The sequence below is a fragment of the Cucumis sativus genome, chromosome 5, assembly GCF_000004075.3.
Source record: "Cucumis sativus cultivar 9930 chromosome 5, Cucumber_9930_V3, whole genome shotgun sequence".
NCBI classification, from domain to species: domain Eukaryota; kingdom Viridiplantae; phylum Streptophyta; class Magnoliopsida; order Cucurbitales; family Cucurbitaceae; genus Cucumis; species Cucumis sativus.
In genome coordinates, this window is record NC_026659.2 from 27924652 (window position 1) to 27939257 (window position 14606).

At 33.3% G+C, this 14606-nt stretch overlaps 5 protein-coding genes and 1 non-coding gene across 9 annotated transcripts; 5 read left to right on the top strand and 1 right to left on the bottom strand.

The window, feature by feature from the left end:
- Window positions 1-210: 210 nt before the first annotated feature.
- Window positions 211-2601, top strand: LOC101205315 (replication protein A 14 kDa subunit B). 3 transcript variants are annotated; one of them, XM_004134989.3, is made up of 3 exons: window positions 211-325; window positions 1280-1538; window positions 2097-2601. In XM_004134989.3, the coding sequence occupies exons 2-3, from the start codon at window positions 1283-1285 to the stop codon at window positions 2159-2161; spliced, it is 321 nt and encodes a 106-aa protein (XP_004135037.1). In that variant the 5' UTR covers window positions 211-325; window positions 1280-1282; the 3' UTR covers window positions 2162-2601. The 3 variants fall into 3 exon arrangements, with proteins under 3 accessions (XP_004135037.1, XP_011655832.1, XP_031740923.1); XM_011657530.2 differs by having other exon boundaries at window positions 300-425; XM_031885063.1 differs by having other exon boundaries at window positions 322-434.
- Window positions 2602-3503: 902 nt separating this feature from the next.
- TRNAS-GCU lies at window positions 3504-3585 on the top strand. The gene has a single exon. It is a non-coding gene; the product is annotated as a tRNA-Ser (tRNA).
- A 43-nt stretch (window positions 3586-3628) lies between these two features.
- LOC101204916 (iron-sulfur assembly protein IscA-like 1, mitochondrial) lies at window positions 3629-6255 on the top strand. The gene is made up of 3 exons (XM_004134987.3): window positions 3629-3947; window positions 5253-5370; window positions 5862-6255. Exons 1-3 carry the CDS (start codon window positions 3749-3751, stop codon window positions 5956-5958), a joined length of 414 nt encoding a protein of 137 aa, XP_004135035.1. The 5' UTR covers window positions 3629-3748; the 3' UTR covers window positions 5959-6255.
- An 851-nt stretch (window positions 6256-7106) lies between these two features.
- LOC101204676 (L-aminoadipate-semialdehyde dehydrogenase-phosphopantetheinyl transferase) lies at window positions 7107-9677 on the top strand. Of its 2 annotated transcripts, none has more exons than XM_004134986.3 (5): window positions 7107-7341; window positions 7923-8055; window positions 8251-8495; window positions 8598-8769; window positions 9252-9677. In XM_004134986.3, the coding sequence occupies exons 1-5, from the start codon at window positions 7226-7228 to the stop codon at window positions 9414-9416; spliced, it is 831 nt and encodes a 276-aa protein (XP_004135034.1). In that variant the 5' UTR covers window positions 7107-7225; the 3' UTR covers window positions 9417-9677. The 2 variants fall into 2 exon arrangements, with proteins under 2 accessions (XP_004135034.1, XP_031741668.1); XM_031885808.1 differs by having other exon boundaries at window positions 7125-7283.
- Window positions 9678-10533: 856 nt separating this feature from the next.
- Window positions 10534-11690, top strand: LOC101203210 (germin-like protein subfamily 3 member 2). Its single transcript, XM_004135315.3, has one exon. The coding sequence runs from the start codon at window positions 10777-10779 to the stop codon at window positions 11404-11406; it is 630 nt and encodes a 209-aa protein (XP_004135363.1). The 5' UTR covers window positions 10534-10776; the 3' UTR covers window positions 11407-11690.
- Window positions 11691-11925: 235 nt separating this feature from the next.
- LOC101204429 (protein trichome birefringence-like 36) lies at window positions 11926-14214 on the bottom strand. Its single transcript, XM_004134985.3, has 5 exons — window positions 13792-14214; window positions 13337-13508; window positions 13073-13254; window positions 12598-12756; window positions 11926-12519 (listed from the first exon to the last, which is right to left on the bottom strand). The coding sequence occupies exons 1-5, from the start codon at window positions 14115-14117 to the stop codon at window positions 12222-12224; spliced, it is 1137 nt and encodes a 378-aa protein (XP_004135033.1). The 5' UTR covers window positions 14118-14214; the 3' UTR covers window positions 11926-12221.
- Between the last annotated feature and the right edge of the window lie 392 nt (window positions 14215-14606).

Genomic DNA, 14606 nt, shown 5'->3' on the forward strand with positions numbered 1-14606 from the left:
GATAATGACTTAAAAATCAATAAATAAATGAGGTATTTTCAAATATAGTAAATTAAATTAAAATATTTACAAATTGTAACAAAATTTTGGATTCAATCGAAAATAGAAACCGATAAACTTCTATTGTTATCCATGTGTCTATTATGAATAAAATTTAAATTTTGTTATATTTAGTTAGAAAAAAAAAATCAACAAAAATGGAATAAATAACAAAATTTTGGCATAAATTCCCGCCAGAAATTCCCGCCTCTTCGCAGTTAGTCACTTAAAATTCTCAATCTCTCTCTCTCTCTGAATCGTGCAAGGAAGACTCGTCGTCTCACAGGTACGCATTAGAAATGGTTCTGAGCCACCAGATTTAGGGTTTGAGACTCTCTCCTACTTAGATCGTTCAGTTATGTAACAACTTGAACTTCTTCTATATTGTACGTAAGGTAGTTGCTGTGATAATCTGTTCGAAATGTTTCATTTGATCGATTGTAATCTTCTTCGCACAAAACAGTGTAATTGATTGCTCTTTCCGTGTTTGTTTCTTTTAAAGTTGGATTCTGTTTCTGCATCAATTTTGTTATACGCAACGCCATGAGTTGAGCAGAGTTACTACAGGTCATGATATTAATTGTCTGTTGTGCTAAATGTTATAGTTGCATTAAGTTGTTTGTTCCTGATGTTTTACCGTTGAGACTAAAGGATGATGTTTATTTATTTGGTGAAAGACATTTTACTTCTGTGGAATAGAGTTCTTAATTTGCTTTCCAACGCTTTTGCTTTATCCCTTGAATGTAGAAGGAGTGCTATCATATTAGATTTATAAGGGGGAAATCCCTTTATAATTATAATCTAAACATTGAACTTGTTGATCCAAGCCTTTAACTTTGAACATTGAATCAATTTAGACCTTTCCGATTAGAATTAGTTTTAATACTGTTAATGCAACCTAGCTACTTTGGTAATTTGTTGAATGCCATTATTTATAGATGATTTCGAACTTTTTAAATGGATGTAAAAATAGCTATTGATTACTAGTAATTGATTTGAATTGATTCATTGTTTATATTTTAAATTGATACAAATATAGTTTGACGTTTAGTGATACAATCTCCAAAGTTCAAGGGTAAAACTATAAACTGATTTTTGCCTTGATTTATTCAATTTGTAAGTGTAGACTACACATGTTTCCAGTTAATTTAGTCTGGATTGAACATTATACTGTCGTGATGTTATCACACTAACTGTACTATCCCAAGCATCATGCCATTCGTCATTGTTGATTTTTCAGGATATGGATACGTCAAACCCTGCAGTTTTTGTTAATGGTGAGTTATTGAGCATGCATTGTGGAAGAAAGATTCGAGCAGTGGTTCAAGTTATCCAAAGTGATGGTGGAATTGTTACGGGAAAGTCTACGGATGAACAACAATTGACTATTCATGGCTTGCCCACGGTCCCTCACATGAACTTCGTAGAGGTAGTTGGTATTGCTGAAAGCAACAAGACCATCAAGGTTGAAGATTGGACAGACTTTGGAACCACTTTTGGTATGCATTCTAACCATTTCTTTATGTTATCCTTATGAGGTAAGGATAATAAACAATCATGGATCCATCTAGTAGTAAAAAAAGAGACAGCCTCACAAACTAACTAAAAGGTTATGAGTTCAATTGACCACCTACTAGGAGTTAATTTTCTAGAATTCCCTTCCCACACAAATGTCGTAGAGTGAAACAGGTAGTCCCACAATATTAGTTTCACACGGGTTTGAAAGCTTGGCAAATGCCATTTGTTCTTTTCATGATCTATCTTTTCTCTTATCCATCATAAATGCTAGATTACATGAACTGTTTGGTATTCGGTCATAAACATATTGACAGATTTTTTTTTGTATGTTGACAAAGATCGTCTTTTCTTTTATTCCATTGTGAATCATCGTGGAATTACCGAAAGGGAGAATAGGTTTTTGTGGCGTTTTGCCTTCCCCTGACTTGCCATCCTCTGTTGTTAAGGAGGAGCAGTGTTATACCCAATTTTGCTCGGGCTTTAATGATTTGTTTTTTAAATGTTCATCAACTAAACTTGAAACTTACCTCTTTTTTCAGATACTGCATCTTACAATCAGCTATGCCAACTTGCAAATGGGGAATTCAGAAGTTTATTTATTTAGTGATTTGTAGGTACAGCATGAGAAGAAGCAAGAGGTACAATTTGTTATGTGATTTTGAGTCTTCTATGCTTGTAACTCACGTGGGAGTGTTGAACTGCTAATCTATTAAAAGAACTCCTGTTTTGGTCAATATGTATTGTACTAAGCTATAAGCTAGGAGCTAGGTACGGAATTTTCATGGACTTCTTAAGGTTCCAATTTTCACATTTTTCACTAGGAAAAACCTAAGTGTAGTTGGGTGCACACATCTTTTGTATAGTTCGACTGCCATCCAATTAGAATGTGTTAGGTTGCAGTTGCACTTTGTCGTTGGTCTTTTTCATTGGGTCATACTATTCAATCACTAGTTTTTCTTATTTGGAAATGATTATGAAATGGTGAAAATTCATTTTCATTATCCAAAAGCTACTCCGAATACATATTCAATGGTTTGAAATCAATTTAGGTCTTTTAGTTTTAGACCAAGGACAACCATTTTTATGCCAATAGCAAACACCTTTTTGTGATTGAAGACATGTTTGGAGTGAGTTTTGACCTAACAAAAATTCATTTTTAACCATTTAAAATCACAATTATAATATACCTATAGTTTTTAGCTGTACACAGTCAACCAATTTTCTCAAATCTCTTTAGCATTAGAATATGTTTATTAGGGGAACTTTCTCCAACAATCCTATCAATCAAATCAAAGTTGTTTACAAGGGAGGATTCCTCAATTTGTAGAGGATTAAATGTAAGATGGCATCCTAAATGGATGGTTAAAAGGAAACTTAAAACTAATTAGAAAACCCAAATGTAATTATTCAAGGATTAACCAATTGTTTTTTTGGTTTAGTTACAATTTACTTTCTATATTTTTAAAATGTTTGATTTTGTACATATACACACAATATTTTTCTATTAATTCTTAGTTTTTAGTTACATTCTTTTCTAAAATTCATGTTAAAATTTTGTAAATAGGAACCAAAATAGTAAATTTTAAAAATATATCGATTATAAATAGATTAGATAGTTCAAAAATACAATAATCAAACTAAACTAAAATTGAAAATACAAACAAAGTAGTATCAAGTTTAACTAATTTAACATTTATAACAAACCCAAGTTTGAAATTGAATAGACTTACTTGATTAATAATTTGAAAGCATTTCATATAGATAATTTTTAGAAAATGAGAGATTTTAAAATAGAAAAAATTGATATAACTAAAACTACTAAAAATAAAATTTATTACATTTCATTTTTACATAATCTAAATATATTGTCAAGTTCTATTTTTTAGAATGAAGTAATAAAAATATTTGTTCAATTAAAAAATGTTGGATTCGAGTATTCAACAACAGTCGCTTTGGCCGAGTGGTTAAGGCGTGTGCCTGCTAAGTACATGGGGTTTCCCCGCGAGAGTTCGAATCTCTCAGGCGACGTTTTCTTTTTTTCTTTTTCTTAATAACCATTTAAAAATAATAATTTTCAATTTAACAAAATTACGACAATTGTACTTCAAGCAAAATGCGTATATCGGAAAACACTCGAAAGTTGTAATCTGCGGAGGAGAAAATTGATCGATAGGCAACAAGAGGTGAGAAAATGGCAGCTTCTTCGTCTTCCTTTTTCGCCGCCGCTTCTCAGAAGGCCGGACCAGCCGCTCGCCGCCAAATTCTTACTCTCACGGAGGCAGCCGCCGCTAGAATTCGGCAACTTCTTCAACAGCGCCAACGTCCGTTCCTTCGTCTTGGCGTCAAGGCGCGCGGTTGTAATGGTTTATCCTATACTCTCAACTACGCAGGTCCGTAATAGTCTAATGAATTTCAACTTTTTATTGATTCTACGTAATTTCTCTTTTACCCATGTGATTGAATTTGTCGATTTTTTATCTCTTTTCTTTGAATCAGATTTCGATTTTGGATTTTATTGGAGATAAATAGGTGTTTGGTGTATGTGAGCGATACAACCTGATAGTTTAGACGAGATGTTTCGGAACTAGTCTTTTAGAAGATGTTTTTTTTTTATCTTTGTACTGTTTCCAGCTCCGATTACCAAAATTAGGATTTTAAAACCGATGATCTATTATTATGATTAGACGTAAAAAATTAAGAAGGTCAAATGATTCTGTAATTGTTATAACCGGAATTAGGCATGGTATGGTATGTAAGTTGTTCGGAAATGAGCTGTTGAGTTCTTGCTAGACGTAAAAAATTAAGAAGGTCAAATGATTCTGTAATTGTTATAACCGGAATTAGGCATGGTATGGTATGTAAGTTGTTCGGAAATGAGCTGTTGAGTTCTTGCTAGGCTTAACAACGGCAAATCTGAACGATAAAACTTGATGTTTCTGAATGCATAAGTTGATAAACTATCGATGATTTTACATACAGGGCCAGGGACCTATCTAACTACTTCAGTCTGTAAATCATTCTGTATCTTATAGAATCAGTTATGAATTATTGGTGCTATGGGACAGAAAGTTTGGATTCCATGATTTCCTTCTCCAACCTATGGCACAGGGATTATTGTGTTATTGATATATCAAAATGTCAAACTAAATGCACGGTCCACCAAAATTTTGTGGTGAACATTTGCTTCCATCAAGCACCATTTAGATTGTGATGTATGTTGGCTATTGTGAGAACATAGCAGGATTGGATTGGGTATCTATGGTTAATTATAATGTTATTAGACCAAAGTGCTATTTCTGTTCACTTAGAAGATAAATGGGTTAGCAATTCTCCATGGGTCAGCTTGAAGAGAATAGTTATTAACATGTTTGGTGGTTGAAATTTGAGATTTTATGCTCTTTGTGGCTTGGGATTCTTTTATTCCTTGTGCTTATTTAATATGACTGTCTTCTCAGTTAACAGTATTTACAATTTAATTTTGTATGGAGTTGCTCATTATTGGAGAGTTTTCTAACTTGGCATTACCTCAAATTTTTTTGTTATCGCATTATCGTTAACATTTTCTTTATGCAAGAAACAGGATTCATCTTTGATCTCCGTTTGGCATAAATTGATTATAGTTACGATCTCTATCTTTCAAAATACTTTAAGATTGCAGTATTTCATTTAACAGTTTCCTTTTGCAAATATTTCAGATGAGAAAGGGAAGTTTGATGAGCTGGTTGAGGATCAAAATGTGAAAATACTGATTGAACCAAAGGCTCTAATGCACGTAATAGGAACAAAGATGGATTTTGTCGATGACAAATTAAGGTATTTGATAAATCTCTTTCCTAGAATTTAATGTATTCAGCTCTATATATCCATCCTTAAGTTGATGAAATATCCTGCTTGTTACAAGAGTTAGTGATGTAATTGCTCTAGTTAGGATTTATTGTGGGTTGTATTAAGTCCATCATAAATACAGAATTCAATGTTAGTTCTCAAGGTTAATTAATTCTTTTAATTAGTTCTCAAGCTCGAGAGTTGATTTAGATCATCTTTAACACATCCACAAGCTGGTGAATATAATTAATACAGCTTAAGAGAGAACTGTTAAGTTTATTAGATTCAGTTCATCTGACTATAGCTCAGTGGGTTTGATCCTCTACCTTGCAATGGATGGACAAAAAAAGGGTTGATTAGATTCGGGTTATTTTGAGTCTCTATATCAATTCAAATTCAAATTCAAATTCAATCTTTTAACCTCTTGTATTCAGTGGGCATTGAAACTTATTTTTCTCTCTCTTTTCTCTGGTTGGTAGATCTGAGTTTATCTTTATCAATCCAAATTCCAAAGGTCAGTGTGGCTGTGGGGAGTCCTTTATGACAACAAGTAGTGCAGAAGCCAACAAAAAATGAGGCAGTTCGAGCAATGAGCGTTGTTTTTAAGAACTCAAAACTCACAGTTGCTGATTTGTTGTGTATTTTGCTGGAATTACAAAGACAATGATCAAGAGAGTTCTCTGACAACAACTTTAAACATTTGTAAGAATATTTCTATATTGGCTGATTATATTCTTAGAAAGCCTGTTAAGAGTTGTACTCTGCTAATTTTTCTTTCTTTAAACATATTTTGTATGTATATTACTGTAGATTAAACTGGCTGATGAGAGCCTATGAGGTAATAAAATTCGTCCACGACTTTCTTTTGTTAAAGTCATAGAACTTGGTAACTAAAAAACGAGCACAACTCAGCTAATATTTTCTGAACTTGTTTCCTTCAAAGGGAGATTCAAATGTCTTCTGTTGTTGGTGTCTTTTTTGTAAGAGTACTCCGCATTTTGTTAAGATAAGCGAAAAAGTTTTGAACTCCTATATCTCGAGAATGATATTTGTTGGGGGGTTAGGGTTTTGAGGGGTAAAAAGCTAATTTAATCTATAAACACTAAATTTACTTGTTTTTTCTTAAAAAAGAAACATTGTTTTTACTTATCACAAACCACCCCTCAACATTAAGGAGATGAAATTGAAATGATTTTCCTTCCATGTTTTGAGCTTTAAATACCAATTTTTCTGATTCTACTTTTTTGCTTAAAAATAAAGTGTTTTTGGAAAAAATTTATTTTTATTTATTTATTTTTTAAATGTTAGATTTTATGAAATATTTACAATTTACAGGAAACTCTATCCCGAATAGTCATTAATATGTTATACTAATATAATTTAAAATTTTATTATAACTTGTAAATATTTTAATTTATTTTACTATTTTTAAAAATACTCCTACATGTTTTTTATAATTTTTTTAAAAAAATATATCCAAAGAACTTTCTAATTTTTTTAAATAACTTATTTTAAAAATTGAAACGCTTACAAATATATTCAAACTATTTAAACTTGGTAAATACAAAACTATTACATATGTTTTCTTATAAGATGTAAATATTTGGTCAAATATTTTATTTTTAATAATTTTTCTTTTATATATATTATTTATAAAAGAATCTTAAGTTTATATTTGAGTGAACAAATAATTTATTAAATTAAAAACAAATGTAGAAGCTTACGTAAGTTGGCGGGTGTCATCTTCGGATTCCCCAAGACAAGGAGGGAAAGGAACAGAGTGACAGAGAGACAGAGAGGGAAAACGTAAAAACCTTGAAGAAGCTTATGTAAGCTGGTAGCTATGGAAAGGGGCGTCCAGAGATGGGCTGTTGACATTTCTCAGTGGAACCCTTCTCCTCGTGAGTTCTCCTCTGCCCTAACTCTTCTCCCTCGCCATGAGCATTCCTCCATCCTTAGGTTACATTCTGCAACTCAATTTCTCCTGTTTTATATTTGCTTCCTTTTCTTTTATGTCTGTGTTTCCGTCTTTGAAAAATTCATATAAATCGACATTTGACTTCTGGAAACAAGAATTTTGAATGGTCACTTGATTACTCCATATTTGTTTGTTTGTCCAGAATATTGACTTAGAAATTGATATTGATTGTAAGTTTGTTACTCTTTCTGAGATCAGTTGTGGAATTCTTGCGTAGTTTGCCGTAGAATATTTGGCATAACTCGTGGAGAATATAAATATTTCGTAGTTTTTATGTAGATATAAACTTCGTTTTGTTCAAGAACTCTCAAACAAGGTCACCATAGCTTGAAGACGTACATTTTTATGTTCTTTACGATCTTCACTTACTTTTATTAACCATTGCCCCAACTTTGTTAGCTGATGGGATTTAAATCTGTTTACGTTTTTTTGTTCTTTTTTTAGCATTTGAGTAAGATCTTCTTCTCATTAGCAACGATTATCTTTTCAATAAACAACCGAAATTGCAGTATACTCTTAAATAATAGTTGTGGATGACCTCCGTGTATTTCCTTGTTCATAGATTTTTTAAGATGGAAGACAGGAAACGTGCACTTGTGAGTCGTTTGCTTCAGTATGCTCTTGTACATTATATATTGAAAATCCCATTCGATGAAATAATTATAAAGCGGACGTTGGAAGGCAAGCCATATCTGGTATGGTTGTAATATAAAAATAACATGTTACACTTATTTTTGTTATCCAGATTAGTATGATCCAACTCAACCAACAATTTTAAACATCATCATGTATCTTTCTCAACTGTCATTTTTCATGGATGTTTGCTTGTTTTACCATATTAAAAATCATGTTAACTAATATTATCCAAATCTTATACTTTTTTTTTCCAGGAATGTGATAAACTTGCCTCAGAATTTCCCAATTTCAATTTCAATGTATCACATCATGGTGATTTTGTGGTTATAGCATCAGAACCTCTGTGCCTTGTGGGGTTGGACGTTGTCTCTTACACCACTCCCCAAAATGAGGATACCATTGAATTTGTTGAAAACTTCTCTTCTTACTTTTCAAGTTTAGAATGGAAGAATATCATGGATGCTGGCTCTAGCTTCAGTGTTTTAGTTGAATTCTACAGGTTTGATTGAACTCTCTCTTTGTTGTTGAGCTCTCAGCTAAATGCATTTTGGAAGAAGAAGAAAGAAAAAACAAGTTCTTAACTGCTTTTGTTGTGAAGCAGATACTGGTCTCTCAAAGAAGCATATGTGAAAGCTATTGGAAGTGGAATGGCAACCGGGCTGGAGCAGGTCGAGTTTCTTCATATTGAGTGGAATGACATACAGGTTAAAGTTGGAGGGGAAATTCTGAAAGAATGGAGATGTTGGATCTCAGAGCTGGGAAATGGACATTGTGTAAGTTGCACTACTTTTGTTATTTTCTTTCAACAAGAAATACTCTTCAAATTTCATCGCTGTGGTTGGAAAACCAAACAAACAAACAAGTGAGAACCAAACTCTATCACTTCTCGAGTTCTGTATTTTCTTAATGTCAGCCTCTGAATCTTAATCTTCCCCACAGCCTGAGCTAGAAATTTTCATACATATAATCTTTCCATTCTAAAAATTTGGAGGGAACAAAAAATTAGAGAGAAAAGTTATAAAAAGATCAACTTTTCATATATTATTTTATACCTAAGATGAACCGAGAGGGGGCGTTCATAAGATCTGGACTAACCATGTTAAAAGTAACTGTATCCTAAACATTCATTGTAAATCTGTTGAAATTAGCTAAAAGCTATAGAACTTTGATTGTTGTTTGCTCACTGTTGAGTTTTAATGGAGTTACTGAATGCTGGTGATTCTCTACTCCTGTTTATGTTTTCTAATGATATCAGGTGGCAGTTGCCAAGGGGCACCCGAGATTCGCTACCGAGAGCTACCGGGTGACTCTAAGGAGGTCGGAGTTTGACGGTAATGAGTATCATGCTGGTCTTCTTCTTCCTAATGTCAGCTTTGTGGCAAAAACTGTAGAACAACTCATCTTCATGTCCATTGAGTGAGGCTTTGATCCCTGAAGACAGATTGCAAAAGACATATTAATGGATATACTCTCAAATGTTTAAATAAATTTAGTTTGTGTAGTTTCAATGAATTTTGAAAATAATCCATGTCTTAGTTAAATTTTTTAGATGAAAATCCATCTAAATTGATTGTTAAGCTTTCTAAAAAAACAAATTAGTCACTATGACTATGATTATTTTATGTAGGACAACCATTTTGTCAAGAATGTTATTTTAGATGACAAATTTTTTTAAAAAAAATGTTTATAAATATAGCAAAATAGATTGTGTCTATCATGATACATAAAAAATACGGTAATCTTATCTTGATCTATTCACAATCTATTATAAATAGAATGTTATATCTTGTGATGCTTCATTTTTTTATATTTTGAATTCGATATAAGTTAACTTTAGATGATAATTTTTTATTATTAGACCATAGGAGGAAGTTCAAATATTTTAACCTAAACCTCTTAAAAAGAAATAGAAAATGGAGTTGGGAATTGGAATTGAGGTGGGGCGAATCTGGGGTGAGATCAGTTCAAACAGTAAAATACAAAAGCTCAACTGGTCCAATTATTACAATATTTATAAATCATTTATGTCATTTCCATCTGAGAAAAGAAAATTAAATCCAACATAAATTTAGCCAAATCTCCACCTTTAAGTTTATTACAATATTTAAAAAGGGAGAAAAACAAAATATTTGTATTTTCTTAGTTAAAATATCATTTAGTTTGTTTAATTTTAGTTTATATATATATACTATAAAGAAAACCCTTTTTGTTAATTATAAGCATGATGAATTTCAGAAAAATATATTTACCTATTATATTTCATTGGCTGAAAAACTATTATTATTATTTAACAAGTTTTGATAAAGACTAATTTGGAAGGACTAAATTTAAAATAGAAGAACTAAAATTTGAAAATTAAAAAGTTTGACTAACATTGAACAAAATCGAGGAAAAAGTAGCATTTGAATATTTTTTTATTTTATTTTTCCTTTTGATTTCTAATCTTGGTTGCTTTCCTAAATTCCAAACCATAATGAAAGTAATTGAAAGAAGATAAGACTTTTAAGCTCAATCAAAAACTCCACCGGATAAAGCATTAGAAAAGGGAAGCAAAAGCAAACAAACCAAACCACCAATTATTTTGGCTTAGCTAATCCATTCTCTTCTTTCCCAAGCAAAGTTTTCTAAAAGAAGAAGCCACCACATAGCAATTAAAATTTACCAAAACCCACCACTTTTTAGCCAATTTTGTTACATTTTTTCATTTCTATATCTTAGTTCATATACCAAAGTCATCTCAAATATCCCAAGCTAAACTCATATACGTCTTGCTTTCAGAAATGTTGGTTTTGTTTTTCATCATCCTCTTCCATCGTTCTCTGACCTTGGCATCAGATCCCGATCCGGTATTCGACTTCTGCTTGCCGAACGAAACGTCTGCAGGCAGTTCTCATTCGTTGTGCAAGAACTCTTCTCTAGCTAGAGTAGAAGACTTCATTTTTTCTGGCATAAAGTTTCCTGGAAAGTTCAATGGTTCTGGCTTTTCGTCCATAGCTGTTAATTCAAAAGTATTTCCCGGTCTAAACACGCTCGGAATGTCTCTAGTTCGGGCGGATTTCGACGTTGGAGGTGTTAATGTTCCACATTTCCATCCTAGAGCAACCGAAGTTGCTGTTGTTCTTGAAGGTAAGGTATATTCTGGATTTGTTGATACTAATAACCAAATTTTTGCTAAGGTGATTGAGAAAGGTGAAGTTATGGTGTTCCCGAGAGGCTTAGTTCACTTCCAAATGAATGTTGGGGAAATTCCAGCAACAATTATAGGGAGTTTTGACAGCCAAAATCCAGGACTAATGAAAATTCCAAGTGCTGTTTTTGGATCCGGGATTAAAGAAGAGCTCTTGGAGAAGGCTTTCGGGTTGAGCCCCGAGGAGCTCGTGAAGCTGAAAAAGAGGCATGCTCCCCATTGATAAAGCTAGAGCTCTAAGATTGTTTTATTACATCTTAAAAGTTACACACACACATATTAATCGTCGTCAACGGGGCATCTCAATAATGCACTGTTGAGTTGAAGAAGCTTGGAGATGTCTTATTCGTGTCAACGACATTATTTATATCCAAAAGCTTGGAATTCCATTCATGACAATGATATCACTTATATTTATCTTGTTCTACAAGCTTTTGTGCATATCAATAGCATATGAACATGACTCTACAACTCTTTCTTAGAAAAATAAATTACAATTTTTTAGTATCCAATGTTTCATATTTTTCAATCATATTTGGATTAGATTTACTTATTTAGAAAGAGGTCATGATATTTGGATTTCCTTATTTAGAAAGAGGTCATGAGTTCAATCCATGGTGACAACTTACTTAAATTAATTTTCTACAAGTTTTTTTGACAAACAAATGTTGTAGGATCCGACCGGTTGTCTCATTAGATTAGTCAAGGTACATATATAAAAGTTGATCCGGATACTCACGGATATAAAAAAACAAGCTTCTTTGGAACATCTAACAGTGAATTTCAGTTAATATCAAACTTCTCTATCACTCTCTTTCAAGATACATTATCCAGAGTTGGATTTGGAAGTTCATAGTTAGATGATAACATATATCGCCCGTCTCCGGGTACAGTTTTGCAATACAACACTGAACACACTAAGCAGTAACTAACAATTATAGAAACACGAGAAGTGAGATCAAGAGATAAACAAACCTATGGTGGCAGAAGAGTGACTCTAATCACTTCACAATGGAACTCTTCCAGCAATATTTCAACTCAGAGCAAGGCACTTAACATCTCATTCCAAATGTCAGGCACACCAGGGAGGCACCAATGGCTACAATCAGAGGATAAACTTTCCTGGTGTTGCTTCCCTTCTTGACTCAAATTGTTACGGTACACGGACGGGTGGCCATCTCTTCGAAGTGCAGACATTGATGTGATGTCTTGAAGGTATACTGGGAATCTCATCTTTTTCAATACTGCCTGAAGCACGTGCAACTGCCCCGGAACGTGCTGATGGCTGAAGTAGGCTAAAGGCTGCCTTTGGTTATAGCATTTCCAACCATTGTTTCTGGAAAAACAACAGAAACAGATGAATATGAATTTCAAAGTTTTTCACAAACTTACAATAGATATATTTTTTTTTTACCTGTTATGCCTAGGAGACATGCTTCGAAAAATTACTCGGGTTTTTTCGGGATTCAAGTTCAAATCTACCCATTTGGCCCATGTGGTGAGTCCCTTCTCATATGCAATCATTGGATTCATGTACTTGTACATAGTCTGGCCCTCCATGTAGTAATCCCATCTAAAACAAAATAGATCACAAATCACAACACCTGCTAACACTTTCCTTCTTCTTCAAGATATAAGCAACTTTCTTGAGAAATTAGATAAACAAAACAGTTTTCTTAAACACCTATAAACTTAAAGTTCATTTGAAGCCTCGGTAATCAAACAATGTTCGTGTTTTCTTTTTCATCGCAAAATCAAAGTGTTTGTTGATTATATGACATAAACTTCCAATCAGCAAATGCAAAAATAGATTTGAGTAATAATCAGATAATGTTAACTAAAAATGCTAAAATGATCTAGAAATGAAGTCTTTGTATTCACTCTCTTACGAGCTCCATTGTTGAGAATGAGTCCACCAGTGAGCTGAATCAAACACAAGAATATCAACTCCTGTCCAATATTTGGCATTCTCTTCGATCCTATCCAAATGCAAAACTCTCTTGTTTTCAGGTCCTTTGTTCAGCTCAACAAGAAGTGGAGCCCATGAAAACTCAATTGAAGTCTCAAAATCCTGTTCAAGAGAATCAAAATACTTGAATTTATAATACCCAAAAGAGAGATTTCAGAATTTCAAATTCACTCATATCACTCACCATAGCATGGAAAGCCATGGAAGGACCATTATATGTTACCCTTTTTCTACCCGTTGGTACAACTCCTTGCACTAAGCAAACGAGAGATTCCCATTGGTTTCTCATTATAGAATCTCCCACTAACATTATCCTTTTACTTCGCATTTTCCCGAGAAAATTCAAAGCATCAAACCTGTAAATCAGAGTGCAGATATAGAAACAAAATCTTAGTAATCATATCATAAACCTCAAATTTCACGACTACACTACCTCACTTTGTACTCTTTCCCGTGGTTAAAAGCAAATTTTCAATCAAAATAGTCATAATCACTTTAGAGAGTGCTTTGCAATGTCTTCTTTATCACCCAAGCACTTCGAAAACACTCTCTGTAAGTGTGTAAAAGTAAAACCAAAGTAATTCGTTCTTAAGTGCTTTCTACGAAATTTCCAACACAAGTTTGATTCACGTAAAGAACCTGCGAATGGAGCAACTGTGTGGCTTCCATTTCCACTTCTCGTAGTCAGAATCCGGCCGGCCATTCCTTTGACAAGCGACGGCCGAGCTAAGATACGGACATGAGGAATCATACAACGGATAAGATCGATCAAAACTCCACTTCCCGTCGGAAAAATCACACCTTCTATGTGAATCAGCGCCGCTCTGAACAATGTGAACTTCGTCGTCTTCCTCAGTCAGCCAAGACTGGTCGTCCTCTGAACCAAACAACGATGAGTTTCCATGGTAAAAACAGAGGAAGATGAAGAATATGAAGAGAAGAAAGTGAAGACTTGGTTTCGCCATTGAAGAGGTGAAGAAGGTGGTTTGTGCAGTGAAGGCAAAATTGCATTTTTGTTGATGATCGAAGCTTTCCTTTAATGCATGACTGGCGGAGGGTGTGGGGGCAATTTTAAGCTTCTTTTTTTACTTTATTGTCCCTTGATCATAGCAACTAATGCCCACTTCCTCTTTTTTCTTTCATCTTTGTCCAAAAGGTTTCTTGACAAATAACTAAAATAAGGTTAAAATTGTAGCAAACCCTATCAAAAAAAAAAAAAATAGGATAATAGAATCAACGTCACACTATTTTCTAGATGTGTAAAAGTAACAAATTTAAAAGTAATGATCATCTCATAGTCCTATGGTTACTATCTGATAGCCTTTAGAAAGAAAGAAGTAGTGGGTTATTATGGTTACGTTATGATAGTCAATGTTTTAGTATATATTATTTTAGTTTGGGTTACAGTAGTATGTGTTTGGTGTGTAAATCATTTTAGTTTGGTAAAAAAATTA